A 14,101-nucleotide genomic window follows, 5' to 3' on the forward strand; every position below is an offset into this window, starting at 1 on the left:
ATTCAGCCAGCTTCTTCTCATTCTCCCAAGCTAGTGTGCATCACACAGAGTCCTCTCACACCCTCCACCTACTCCAACTGCCCATCGTGACTTGCCCTGCCTGCCTCCTGCCTGTCAGTACGGAGAGGAAATGGCAGGCAGCCAATTAAGTTACCTATTGAAGTAGCTGCTGGCCCACCGGAATGCCTGTTTCTCCAATGCGGCAGATGCTAAGTGTTTTGTTGCCATGGCCACAAGTCCAGAAGATCTGAAAGCCACGTGCAGCCCTTTCCTCCCTCCCAAAGGTGAGACTCGGTGCTGGCCTTGAGTAGAAACTTTCAGCGAAGGGTGCAGAACCGCAGGCCCGGGTGGATAAACCTGGCCCTCCGGGGTCCCCCAGAGGGCCACGCCCCTTCCCTTGGCCCCTTCCCCTTTGCGCCAACCACCAATTGTCTGGTGGCTTCCAGAATTTGTGCCGTTTCTTCTCCATTCTCAAAGGATGAAATGTCTCTCCGAAGGCTTAGTTACTCTACGTGAGAGCGCTACATCACAACATGCTGGCGTTTCTGGCTCTGCCCCTTTTGCCTTTGGCCCCACCCACCCCTGGAATGTGCCCCCCAAGAGCTGCTCCAAAATGGAATTCCACCCTTGGGCTGAAAGAGGTCCTGCACCCCTGCAGTAGGGACACAGTTGCATTTGTCAGCACAGCGGGGCCCAAGCCAAGGGCCTTTAGGGCAGGCTGCTGTGCAAAGCGGGAATGCCACCCATATAGCTACCCTGCCCACTGCTCCCCATGATAAATCAGCAAATTACTTGGCTGGGGAGCCATATGCTCCCTGGCCAACCTGCTTAGAACTCCCCCTACTCCAACGGTCATAATGTCAGACACAATGTCAGGGCAGCTTAGCCAGGGAGGATCCAGCCCCCCCCCTCCCCAAAAGCCAAAGAGGCACCTTTTTCCAGTGCAAAAGGAGGAAGGGCCATGACCCAGTGGCAGAGCACATGCTTTGCACGCAGATCACAGGTTCCGTTCCTCCAGCACCTCCAGTTTAATCATCATCATTATCAGCATCATCAAAAGGATCAGGCAGCAATGATGGGAAAGCCCTCTACTTAACCCGGTCAATGAAGCTCAATGAAGATGTCAGCCCAGTGTGCGGCCACTGTAAAGCAGGCAAACTCCATGTTAGGCATAATTAGAAAAGGAATTGAAAACAAAACTGCCAATATCATACTGCCCCTGTATAAATCATACTGTCCCTGTATAAAACCACACTTGGAATACTGTGTCCAGTTCTGGTCACACCTAAAAAAAAGATAGGGTAGAGCTGGAAAAAGTGCAGAAAAGGGCAACTAAAATGATCAAGGGGCTGGTGTATCTCCCCTCTGAGCGAAGGGTACAACAGCTGGGCTTGTTTAGCTTGGAAAAAAGGAGAGTAAGGGGAGATATGATAGAGGTCTACAAAATTATGCATGGTGTGGAGAATGTGAACAGGAGACATTTTTCTCTCTCTCTCAAAATACTAGAACCCAGGGTCATCCCATGAAGCCAACTGGTGGGAGATTCAGGGCAGACATAAGGAAGGATTTCTTCATACAGTGCACAGCCAAACTATGGAATTCGCTACCAGAGGATGTAGTGATGGCCACCAATTTGGATGGCTTTCAAAGGGGGGTTGGACAAATTCCTGGAAGAGAAGGCTTGCCATGACGACTAGTCCTAATGGCTATGTGCTACCTCCAGTACATTGGCAGTGAGCTTATGTACACCAGTTGCTGGGGAACATGGGTGGGAGGGTGCTGTTGTGCTCATTCCCTGCTTGTGGGTTCCCGGTTGCTGGCTGGCCTCTGTGTGAACAGAATGCTGGACTAGATGGACCCTTGGTCTGATCCAGCAGGGCTCTTATGTTCTTATGGTATATAATAATGCAGCTTCCTAGGTTCCTGGGGCAAGGCTGCTTCCTGATGACTTGGTTGGGGGAAGGGTAATGCCAAGCTGCATAGAAGGCACCACTTTTGAGCCAGCCAGGAGCATTTCAGACTGCCGAGCCCTCATTGAAGCAACCTCCCAGAGGCCCCTGCATCACTGCATACCCCCTGAAGTGCATCCCCATTGCTGTGCTGGGAGAGCCAAACGTCTGCCAGCCGGCTCAACAGAAGCCCCTCTTGTACAGTGCTCTTGTACAGTGCTCTTGTACAGGTGACTCCTGCAGCACCTTCCCAAGCAAGTCCTCAGGAAGCTGCCCTGCCTGGGCTAGCTAGACAGAAGCCACTCAGGGATGCCCATCACCTGGGCCTGACCTAGGTCAGCAGTCTGTGGCTCCAAACTCCATATGAATCCCACAGCAATTTTGTGTAGGGGGTGGGGGTAAGGGAGACAGGCAAGTATTCTCAGAATAGTTAAGAAGCAACTTTCTACTTATAGAAACTTGTGGGACTCATGAAAAGAAGATAATAAAGGAATCGAACGGGATGAATATATTACCCTGGAATATCAATAGAAAATAAAGGAGGGGAGAAAAAGAATCCCGAAACTATTCAAGTTGGGGGAGGGATCGGGGAGGGAGTTTGAATCAATATTAATGTGTTTTTGTAATTTCTTTTGAAAAATAATTTTAAAAAGAAGCAACTTTCTAGCCCTCGTGGTTGCAAGGAAGTACATGTTGGCAAGTGTCTGTTGTGGCCCCTCTTCTTGATGCATTCCATATCGTCTTTCCTCTCCCCCACTGTGGGCATCCTCTGCGCTCCCAAGACTCCACAATAGTTGTTGGAAATGAGAACATGCTTCTGTCTGTCTGTCTCTCTCATGCAGATCTCTCCTCCTCTCCACCTACCCCCACCCCAGATATTCCCAAGTCACAAAACAAGCTCAAGGATGGATTTCAAAACAGCAACAGCTGAACCAGTTGAAAAGAATTAGCACTAAACAGAAAGCAAACAAGGCAACTACCTTCCTCTCAGATAATTCAGAACAGCGATGGCCTGTCCTGCTGTGGCAATTTTATCCAGCCCCTGGCAAGTCTACCAAATTTTAAAAACACAACAGGCAAGCATTCTACCCTGACATTTAATTTTTTTAAGGCGTTTTGTTCAGCTGCAAGAAGATTTGTCCACATTTTAAGTGTTGCATCTTTTTATTTTGTGTTCAGAATGGAAATGTGCATATTTATGCCAGAGCACACGCGCTCCATACCTGGGAGCCCTCTGGTCCTGCCTATTATGGAGTCTGGTAACTTGTGAGGGCGTCAGCCAACGCAGGCGTGGGCAGAAGGCAGATGGAGATCCCCTGGCAGATCTCTGGGTGGTCTGCAGTAGATCAGTGGGATTTCCAACTCCCAAATCTATAACAGCAGCAGCAACAAAATGACTCCCCCACCTCCAGTAATTACATCAGCCCAACCCCTGAGCCTGAAAGTATACTCCTGAGGTCACTGTGCTGAAAACAGAATGGGCCCTGCAGATGCAGATGCTGGCCATCCCGAAACTGAAATAAGCTGAGGCAACCCAGCATCCAGGTCGCACCACTACAGGACTGTGGAGGAGAATGGTCCTAGCCTGCCTTCATAAGGTTGGGGAAAGAGCACCTGAGATACTATTACCAGGTAGCTCCCATGGAGGTTAGGGGACAGTGTTTAGTTGCACAATTTTGTTTAAAAATGTACCATGCCTAATTTGAACACAAGCCTAGGCAGCATATGATTAGACTCAGGAAACAAATGCCTTAAAACTGAGACACAAGTTTCACAAGTGAGAAGGCACAAACAGACTCGAAAACAAATCAGCCCAACTGTACCCCTTCACTAAAAAAAGTTTTACGATGCTGCCAGGAGGGCTAAGGGAGTCTCTGAAGTAACACCCTGGGTCCAAACCCACAGGAAGGAACACAGCACCATGACTTTTAGGGCCCTTTCAAAACCACACCTTAACTGATTTACCCCCACCCCTTCCTTGCATCCAGGCGAGAAGGAAGAGCAAGTTTCAAACAACAGTTCCTAGCTCATGTAGGAGATTGGAGGAAAGCTGTGCCTTGGTACCTTATATCAGCCTTCCCAACCTGGTGCCCTCCAGATATGTTGGATCACAACTCCCATTATCCCCAGCCAGCAGGGGAGGGCACCAGGGTGGGGTAGGGGTAAGCCTACCTTACACAAAAGAAGACCAGCAGTCCTTGGCTCCCGAGCCCCCAAAAGCTCTCTCCTCCTCACCAGACCTTCCTGAAGTCTCCCAGCCTCAGCATATCTGCTTCTCAACTGCCAACTGATCGTTTTCTATGCCTATCCCCTGGCCTGGCCTGCAACCCTATGTTGTCCACCAACTGTAGGCTGCCTGAACTGCTATGCCAAGACTGTGTCACATCTGCTTTCTTCCGAGGGCACACTTGGACTTGAACTCAACTCTTTCTGAGCTCCAACAGAGAGGCAGCTAGATCATGCTGGTTTTTAGCATCCTGTCCCTGAAGAACTTTCCCATGATGTTGATCAGCCTTCCCCAGGTGTGTCGGACTGCGACTCCCATGCTGGCTGGGGGATGCTGGGGGTTGTAGACCAACACATCTGGAGGGGCACCAGGTTGGTAGAAAGCTGACCTAGGTCCACTGCAGATATAGCAGATGCTACCTAGTTTTCCTCTTCTTCCCAGACTGCCCCCTAAACCCAGCCCCAGGTCAGGCATCTGAAAGAAAGCTTTGTTGGGTTCAGCACTGGAGGGGAAGAAGAGAAACACGCCGAACCTGCAAGAGGGTTCCCACCAATTTTGCATGGTGTCCTACCTGCACCGTATGGGAAAACTTCCTTTGCACTGCTCAACTTGGTCTTCCCACATATGGCATGGTAGCCCTTCCCCTGCCAACAGCTACAACACCACAGTTCCAACATGCTCGGGGACCACGCTTGCCCACTTGCATTCAGTCCTCTCCTAGCTACGTCCACAGCATTCCCTTCTGAGCAGAGCCAGGTGTGTGAGAAGCCAAAAGTGCCAAGAGATTTGTGAATGCTTAAAAAGGATTCCTTTAAAAAACAGACATCTTAAGGAGCTATGTTAAGATATGCATTTCCCTGTGTTCCTGGGTTTACTGTGTGCCCACATGCAAACCCTATCAATGTGAAGTCTGGAAACAGAGCTTGGCATCACCAACAATGTCATCAGCATTGTTCCTTTTTAAAACTCAAGTTTCTCTACCTCAGAAGGAGTTCTGAAAATTGTGGGCAACATGAAGTGGGCCGAGCAGAATGTTCTAGTGGTCACTGGCTCAACCCAGTACAGCTCCTTCTGGCTACAGTTTCCACACACCACAGCCTCTAAAGTCCATCAATCCATGAACCTCTTCTTCCCATTCTCCCAGTCAGGACTAGCCCTACCATCAGGCAGCAAAAGCAGCTCTCTCAGGTGGCAGAATCTGGGTGTAACGGAAGGGCAGCAAATGGCCACGATACGTTTCTACCACAGGACATGAGAGAGCATGCCATTTGCGTTTCCCATACGTTTTGAGGGGCACTAGCTGAAAGGTTTCCAAAAAACCCCTTGAAAAAAATTGGTTTGCATCTGCTTGATAGATTTCTTCCAAACGCAGAGGGGATCAGGATTTCCTTGGCCAACAGCAGGCCTTCTTGAAGACAACACTTCTCATGAAACCCGACTCACCTGCCTTGCTGATACGGGCTGTGATGCTTCACGGGCCCCCTCGGATCCTCCCCCCACCCCTCACCAGTTATTGCTAGGAGCCGCAAGGGCTTGCTGCAGCTCACCTGGCCTTGGGTACTTCCAGAGGACTGCTGCCCAGCCGTGAGAAGCTCTCCGAGTGGTTGGAAGAGGAGGAGCTGGAGGACCTGGCTTCGAGCACACCCTGGAATGGCAGCCTGTCTTCGGGCTGCGTCGTCCGACTCCACAGGACTGAATGAGGGGACGACGCACAGTTCTTCCTCCTGCAGGGAGGAAACGCACACAGGCTTGGGATGGGGGTGCGTGTTGCCAATCCAAGTGAGGAGTAACTGCCACACCAAGGAACGTTCCTCACCACACAGCCACCCCTGCACCAAAAGGGCTTCCCAGGAGGTGGGGCCATAACTTTCCATGGCGCACCCTGGGTCTTCAGACATGCTCAGGCACTGAACTGGAGCTCAGTCTTGCCTCCAAGAGAACCAGAGCCAACGGCACTTTCTTTGAACAAGGCTCAAGGGAGCCGATAGGTTAAACACAACAGACCCAGCGTTACTGAGGATGCAATCCTATCCATGTTTAGACGGAAAAAAGGCCGACAACTCCCAGCATGCCCCAGCCAGTATGTTGGGAGTTGTCAGCCTTTTTTTCTGTCCAAACATGCAGAGCGCACCTTAATTTTTTTAGAAAACACACAGCAGAATACAAAGAAGGCAGGCAGCCACTCAAGCAATTAAACATCCTTCAGCGCTAAAACAATTTGGCGCAGCATACAAACCACAACTCAGTGCAGGAGCTTACAGCTATTCCAGTGTGGTGTAGTGGAGAGAAGGTTGGACTGGGAGCAGGGAGATCAGGGTTCTAGTCCCCACTTGGCCATGGAAGCTCATTGGGTGGCTTTGGGCCCGTCATGGACTCTCAGCCCAGCCTACCTCACAGGATTGTTGTTGTGAGGATAAAATGGAAAGGAGGAAGATAATGTACACCACCTTGGGTTCCTTGTAAGAGGATAAAAGGTGGGATATAAATGAAATAAATAAATATTCATATCCCAGAAGTCCTCCTAGACACCGTTTTAGCAATCCAGCGCAGGGCTGTTAAAAGAGGGCATTTAGGTAGTGCTTTTGCTTTCCTTTTCTTTTAATATTCAGAGTATTTCACATACAACAGCCTATAAAAAAGTAGGTCTGTATTATTACCCCCACTTTGCAGGTGGGAAGGCTGAGTTTGGGAACACTGTGATTTGCCTAAGAGGCTCTTGACGAGTTCACGGTTAGGGAAAGCACTGAACTGGGAGGGCTTTCTGCCTCACAGCTCCTGCTCTTTGCCACTATGCTATGCTGGCTCTGCAGGGACCAGGCAGAAGCATTTCAACACCTGCATCCTCTGAAGTGCTTCATTCAGGCTCCCAAGGCAACAGGGCTCTCGCTGCTACTCTCAGGACTCACAGTTTTGATCTCCTGGCATATGTCGCTGAGAAGCAAAGCTTGGAAGTGTGTTTTGAGAAGGATAAGGGAATCCAACACTGGCTGGGCTGAACCTCTACTGAGTCATTCACAGGTTTCATTTGCACACCCTGCACATCTCCATGATCTCTAATTGATTGCCCCCATGACTTAGCACACACACGTCACAAATTTCCATATTCTTCTCTCTCTCTCTCTCTTGTTCAAGCCCTTCCAGAAAGGGAGAAAAACCAATGCGCTGAGGACAGGTTCCACTTCGGAAGCAGGTAAAAGAACAGAAACACATGGAGATTTGCGTATTTTTTTCTCATCACAGAAGCTGAATTTTCAGGCACAAAAGAGTAGGGGCTAATGAGCAGAATTTTGGCTATGCAGGTTGCAGAAAATGACTTCCCTTTTCCAAATATACCCCCCCCCTCCGGTCTGTCTTTCACCCTGCAGCCTTGGGAGCTGCCTCTCCACCACCAAGGACAGGTGCAAAGTATGAGGAATTCTTTTCCAAAAGGGCCTCTTCATACAGATCCCCTTAGATTGGGGGTGGGCAGAAGGCAGACTGGGATCTAGTGGGAGATCTCTGGATAATTTGCAGATTGGCAAGTATTTGAGCCCCATTTGTTGAACAACAGCAACAACTAAAAAGCTTCTCTCCCCTAAATTAGGCTGCTGCAAAAAACAACAACAACAACACTTGGGGAAAACCAAGAGTGGGTTTTTTTGCAGAAGGGCTGGTGAGCTTGGTTTTGGTACCAAGCACAAATTCCTCAAGCTGAACACGTGCTCAGAAGCACCTTATTCCTTAATTCTTAGCGTATGCTTGCTTGCCTGAGCCACTATTGTGCACTTGGCTCCAGTTGATGGATCTCAGGCTTCGAGTAAAAAAAAAAAAAAGCAAAGCAGATCCTGCGAGCCTGAAGTCTGCCCACCCCTGATCTACATGCAGTGCGGACAAGCTGCCATAATCGAGTGGAGCACCCAGTGGTACGCAAGTCCTATCAGCCCCAGCCAGCATGACCAATGGTCAGGAGTTATGAGAGTTGTAGTCCAAAGCACTTGCAGGGCACCAGGTTGCCCAGCCTTACTTTATGTGTACCAGAGGCTGTGTACAGAGCTGGACTGTAACCATTCCACAGCTCCACCTTTCCCCAGATGCTGTGATCACAGAAACCTGCAGGCTACCACTGGGTACAGCCCTGTTCAAGCAGAGCCCCTACTCAATTGCAGACAGCACATATGCCAAGGTGAGGCTGTGGCTGCTCTTGAGCAGGGGGCAATTCTGTTTGAACCGGCTCTAGAGAGTCAGGAGATCTGAACCTGCCACAGCCATTCTTTGCACCCGCGCACTCGCTACCCCTGTGCTCCCCCCACCTCCACTTTCACCACCCCTGACTCCCCAGCTGCCTGCTGAGTGATTATCAGAGGTCTGGCTTATTACCCCTGACTGCGCACGATAATAAGGGCTCTCCTCAAACCCCAGGATTGCCTTGGAAGACCCTCAGCGACTTGCTCTCGAAAGCACAAGACAGCAGGGCCAAGCTTTCAAGGGCCTTTATGCTCTCTCTGCCTTGTGATTGCTGCATTGTGCGCGGGCACAAGGCTGCGACTTAATGAAGTGCCTAATAACACAGCCACAGGCACTCAAGCAGGCAGGCAGAGAAGAGAGGCAATTAAAAAAAGAGAGAGGCTTTTAAAAACAGAACAGGGCTTCCCGCAGCTTGTGCAACCATCCCAGCTTGAGCGGGAGGGTGGGGCGGTGGGGCTACGGGAGAGGGGAGTGAGCTGGAAGGTAAACAGAACTGGCAGCTAAAGATGCTCTCCTTGCATGGAGAAGACTCCACTTTCTCCCTGGCCATACCATGGCTCATGCCAAATTGCCCAAGCAATCATTGACTTATGCCAACCTTACAGCACTTTTGCCAGCACTTTTTTGTTAGATTCGTAAACATGCATCAATGCTAGACAGACAGAGGTCTTTAAAAACTGTAAAGGTATAGTTGTGATGTGAATTTGGGGCTATGACTTCTACCACAAAGCCTGGCAAGTTAAGATTCTGCCCTAAGATTCTCTGCTTTCATTTCAAGAACAAGGCTCTAGCCCTCAAGTTTCCAAGAGGAAAAGGTGAACACACAGACAGTCTCTTTAAAGGTGGCCTAGTAATAATTTTAATAGGTAGATGTGAAAAGGGGGCTTTCAATGGGCTTCTTCACTCAGCTTAAGTCCTAAACCTTTCCTGGTAATCCCTAGCCACCGTCCCACCGTACACTTGTTTTCTCACTATCTTTGAACACTGACCTCCAAACTCCAGTTACTCACAAAGAGTACACATGGCCCTCACTGGATCTGGATCATCTATGCTTTTACTACAGATGGGGAAATTGAAAGGTAAGAGTGCAGGCACTGAGAAGGAAGGACACCTACATAGTATTTGATTCTCTCCCAAATATAAAGAAACAGAGATAGCTTGCAGAACAATACAAGATGTGTTTTGAAAAATAAAATCCAAAGAGCCCTATTTGTCTCTGTTTGTCTTGTTCATGCTTTCCCAGATTCAAAAACATATGATAGCAATGTAACCAGAAGCAACCACACAAGTAAAGTTTGTTATCCAATTTCATAGTTTATCCTAGCGACAGAACCTGGACCTCCTGGCTACTGAATCTGTATTATTTACCTCAGAATCTGAGACACTCCTGCAGACAACTGAAGTGACCCAGAACAACGTTCAGCTAAGCATTTGCCAGTACCACTGCTGCTTGATGAAGAGTGCTGAGCAGATTTCGTAGGGGCCAGATTTTCAGAGCACCCGTACGTTGAACAGATCACACACAGACACACACTCCGTACTTCAAGAAGCCAGGCGTGACAACGGCAAGCCGAGGGTTTGCTGTTACCCAGAGGAGTTCCAGCTGCCTCTCAGCAAAGCCCAGATTTAGCTCAGAATAACTGCACTGTAAAATATCATTAGCACACATGCTTGGGGAGAAGAGAGAAAAATTAAACTGAGCAGGGCAAGCTTGCAGCAAGGCTCTGAAATCCCCAGCCCTGGGCTCTCATCCCTGTCATGTGGGCATGGGGCGAGAGCAAGCCGACTTGCTTGGCCCTCTTCTCCAACACAGACTGCGAGGCCTCCACATCCCGGTCGAAGGAGTTGGGGAAAGCAGCCCCCGGAGGGAGCTGGTTTTATGCTGCCTTCCCTGCCAAGAACCCTCCTGACCATCCCACCACTGAGCTGCAAGTCACGTCTGGACAAGAGTCTCTTCTACATCAGGAATGTCAGAAGCTGCTTTAGACCGAATCAGAGCATTTGGCCATCTAGCTCTGGGCTGCCTACACCAGCCTTCCAACCTGGTGCCCTCCAGATGTTGTGGACTATGGCTCCCAGTGCCATTGGCCATGCTGGCTGGGGCTGATGGAAGCTGTAGTCCAAAACATCTGGATGGCACCAGGTTGGGGAAGGCTGGTCTACCCTGATGAGCAGTGGCTCTCCAGGGTTTCACACAGGGATCTTCCTCAGCTTTATCTGCAGATGCCACCGGCCAACTGCAAGATGGTAGAATGACACTGTACACTGTAGGATGGCCATCTTCTTCAGCCTGAGGAGCTGAATGCCCTGTGGGCAAGATATTGGGGGAAGGGGCAGGACCCTCCAATCACTGCTGCCTGCCTCCTGCACCTCAGCTTGGAAGGGTCCAGGTTCCCAGGCAAAGGAGTCCTCCCAGTCAAGACTGGAGGGTGTCTCTAGAGGGTATAACTGGATGGTATAACTCCAGTTTAGCACTGGGAATGGACCAATTAGGAGGAAGGGATGCCTACACTCACCTCTAGGGCATCCTGACACTGTGTGTGTGTATGGGGTGTGTGTCTGATGGATCATTTCTAACTTGACAGGTGCCCCGTACGAAACACCCCAGAGGATGCTAGAATAACATGGAAATGTCTCGCATCCAATTTTGCACCAGGATATAGTGCCAGGCACATCAGAAGCTTGGCCTGACCAGCCCTATACCAGGAGTGAAGTTGCTTAACCCTGTGTTGGTCAGGGTAGCTGCTTCCAACTAGAGATGGTGGGAGACTTGAAGGCAACCTGTGAGCCATGGCTGTTTCAGACACTGCCCTGAGCAGCCTCCCCTAACCTGGCACCTTCCTGATGTATTGCACACCAACTCCCACATTTCCCAGCCAATGGCGATGCTGGCTGGGGATTTTGCAACCTGCAGTCCAACTCATCTGGGGGGCGCCAAGTTGGGGCAGGAAGATCTAGAATAGTGCAATGGACATCGTAGTGCTTTTTTGATTAACATGCCAAGCCACATACCCATCCCACATATGGCTGAAAGGGTACGTACACAAACGCACACACACGCGCACACTATCTTACCAAGAAGCCTGCGTTTGAGGCCCTGCTGGCATCAGCTCCACAGCCTCGTAGGTGAAACTTCCTGCAGCCCCAGGAGAACTCTCCATTACAAGAGAGAAGTCACTGCTCAGACTGGTGGTGCTGCCCCGGTCCCTCTGCTCTGGAATACAAGAATAGATTTGTGTAGGACCAGCCAAGTCCTCCCTCCCTTTTCTTCTTCTTCTTCTTCTACACACTAGCAATCCATATCTCATCACAAACAAACTCACACAGGGAAATGCAACGCATAAACCCACAGACCAAGGACACAGCTGGTGGCAATTCCCACAATTCCAGTGGCTGGGAAATATATTTGCTGTTAACTGTAGAAATTGCTGCAGCTCCATGGACGTGGCTCAGGTCTGTCAAGCGTGGCCCAAGTGGGAACCCCAGTACCTCCGGCAGTTCTGCAAAATCACGTGCCTCGGTACAACAGAGCCTTACAGCTTTGCTGACAGACTGACACGGCTCCCCCTTGTCAGATCATGTTATAACCGGGGCTGTAGCAACATTTGCAGGGAGTCACTCCAACAGCCATTGGGAAAGCAAAGCGAGAGGACAGAAAGCTTCTCCCAATGTTTACCATCATGTTCTTCCTTAGCAGCTACAGCTGGAAGGAGAATACACGTGTGTGTGTGTGTTCATTTTGCATGGTTTGTGTGTTACAGGCAAAGAATTTAGGTGCAGGAGCTGGATTTTATTTTTCACACACAGTACATACAAATCTAACTATAGCACTTCCAGAGAAAGAGAGACAGGAGTTTGTTCTATCAACTCTAAACAGATATTGGAGAGGGTTGCATGTGTTGTGCAACTGTACACTGAGGAAGCAGAAAAATGAATATTGGGTGCCACCATGGCTTTGTTTTTAAACAAATTTTAGTCCTCAGAGAGAAGGTAGAAAGTGTGTGGGCAATGCTAGATAAGACCTCAGGAACTGGTGGAAGGGGAGCGCGGGGGGGGGGGGGGCGGGGAAGAGAAGTGAGGCAATATTACTATGCAGAATTTCAAGTGGTCACAAATGGGACTTCAGTGACCAACATAGTCATTGCAAGGAAGTAGCAAAAGCCATCAGCAAAAGTATCTACAATATTATATTGCTGATTTCCCACCATTTGTATATGTTATAGAACTTGGCTTTTCTTGCTACAGAATGTACATCACTCCAATTCGGCACTTCCCAGAAACAGCCCTTGCTGAGTTGCAGTCGAGAAAAGCATGGCAGTATTAGAGGGAGTGCTGTGTTGTTGTTTTTTAAAAAATAACATAAAATGGGGGACTGTTAAAATGATAGCTAAGTGACTCATTGCAGGACTAAGCAGTGCTATCTGCAGAGGTGAACACAAGACTTGCTAGACGTCCACCGGGAGATGCACCTGGTTCTTTAAAAGCTCAGAAGGACTGGGAGGATCTACTGCGGTACATTTCTTTTCTCCATCTATCCTTTCACCCACCCATTGTGGGGCAAAACTAGAGCTGCAGGGAAAAGCCAGCCATGAGGGCAGGGATCAGAGCTGTTATGTCCTCCTGGTGCCCTGGAGAAAAGAACAGGCACCATCTCCCACTATCAACACAAAGCTTTTGGCTCACTGGCAGTGAGGACCCAACAGAAAAAGCCGTGGATTTAAATCTGCATTCAAATCTAAGAGAAAATTCCATGCTAAAAAGGTTTTGTCAGAACGATGTAGTCAAGGCCACGTATACCCTGCCCAGTCAATAAAATCCAGCTCTAAAATCTGTGACCAGAAAAGCAGCAACTCTTGTGGATTACACATATTAAACTAGTTTTCACAATTGCTCTTATTTTGCCTAATGTATTCTGTTGCTGAAAGTCATGGGAAAGGACAAGGATCACGCAGGGCACTGAATCTCTGCCATGCCTACCACTGACAGAGGTCCACTGGAAGTCTTGTGCAGCCACCTTTCTGGCTCCTGAAATTTCAGGTGTCATTATTCACATACTCTGAAGCATACCAAGAGGGCCAGAAACGTAGAGGTGTGTGTCAGTTACACAAGAGCAAGGAAGTTGAATCTGGTGGCCATTATGTTCTGTGGCAGGCAGCATGCCCACAACCATCACCCTAATTATAGTTGACTGGAGGTTTTAGATGTCCGCTCCTGTATAGAAACAAGGAGTTTTCCCCAGATGCATCTGGTGAAGTGGACCCTAGTCCACAGAAGCTTATGCCATAAGAAAAGTGTCTTTAAGGTGCCACAAGACTCCTGGTTCCTTTTGCTGCAACAGACTAACATGGCTACCCCTCTGGAAACTGTCCTTCAGGGGTTTCAATGGTTCATCCTGCAGTCCCTTGGTGGCAGTACATCATTCCCTCTATTTCAGATGTTCAGAGGCGAGTCCCGATGTTTATGTCGCCAAAACGGCACCATCCACGCAAAAGAGGGAGGTATCAGCAGGCTTGGGGAAACCCCAAGGTTTTCAGAAGTACAAAAGAAAACGTCAGGAAAAAATTAAGCTGGGGGTGGGGGGAGAACTGAATGTGCCCAGTAGCCGCAGAATGCTGACTGGTGGAAAAGGAGCTGGGGCGTGGACAGAAAACCAGGTGGGAAAGGCAATGGAATGGTGTATTGTGGAGGACATGGCTGGCTA

General features: G+C 49.3%; 1 protein-coding gene across 6 annotated transcripts in view; it reads right to left on the reverse strand.

The window, feature by feature from the left end:
* The window catches only part of MTMR14 (myotubularin related protein 14), an 86,213-nt gene that overhangs the window by 24,254 nt on the left and 47,858 nt on the right, over window positions 1-14,101 (reverse strand). For all 6 annotated transcript variants that reach the window (XM_084840612.1, XM_084840613.1, XM_084840614.1 and 3 more), the window contains 2 exons: window positions 11,476-11,614; window positions 5,724-5,900 (listed from right to left, as the gene is read on the reverse strand). In XM_084840612.1, the coding sequence (XP_084696738.1) occupies window positions 5,724-5,900; window positions 11,476-11,614 (316 nt within the window). The remainder of the gene's footprint in view (window positions 1-5,723; window positions 5,901-11,475; window positions 11,615-14,101) is intronic.

Source organism: Heloderma suspectum, chromosome 2 (assembly GCF_057233095.1).
Source record: "Heloderma suspectum isolate Gila_16-S chromosome 2, 16-S_ref, whole genome shotgun sequence".
Lineage (NCBI taxonomy): Eukaryota > Metazoa > Chordata > Lepidosauria > Squamata > Helodermatidae > Heloderma > Heloderma suspectum.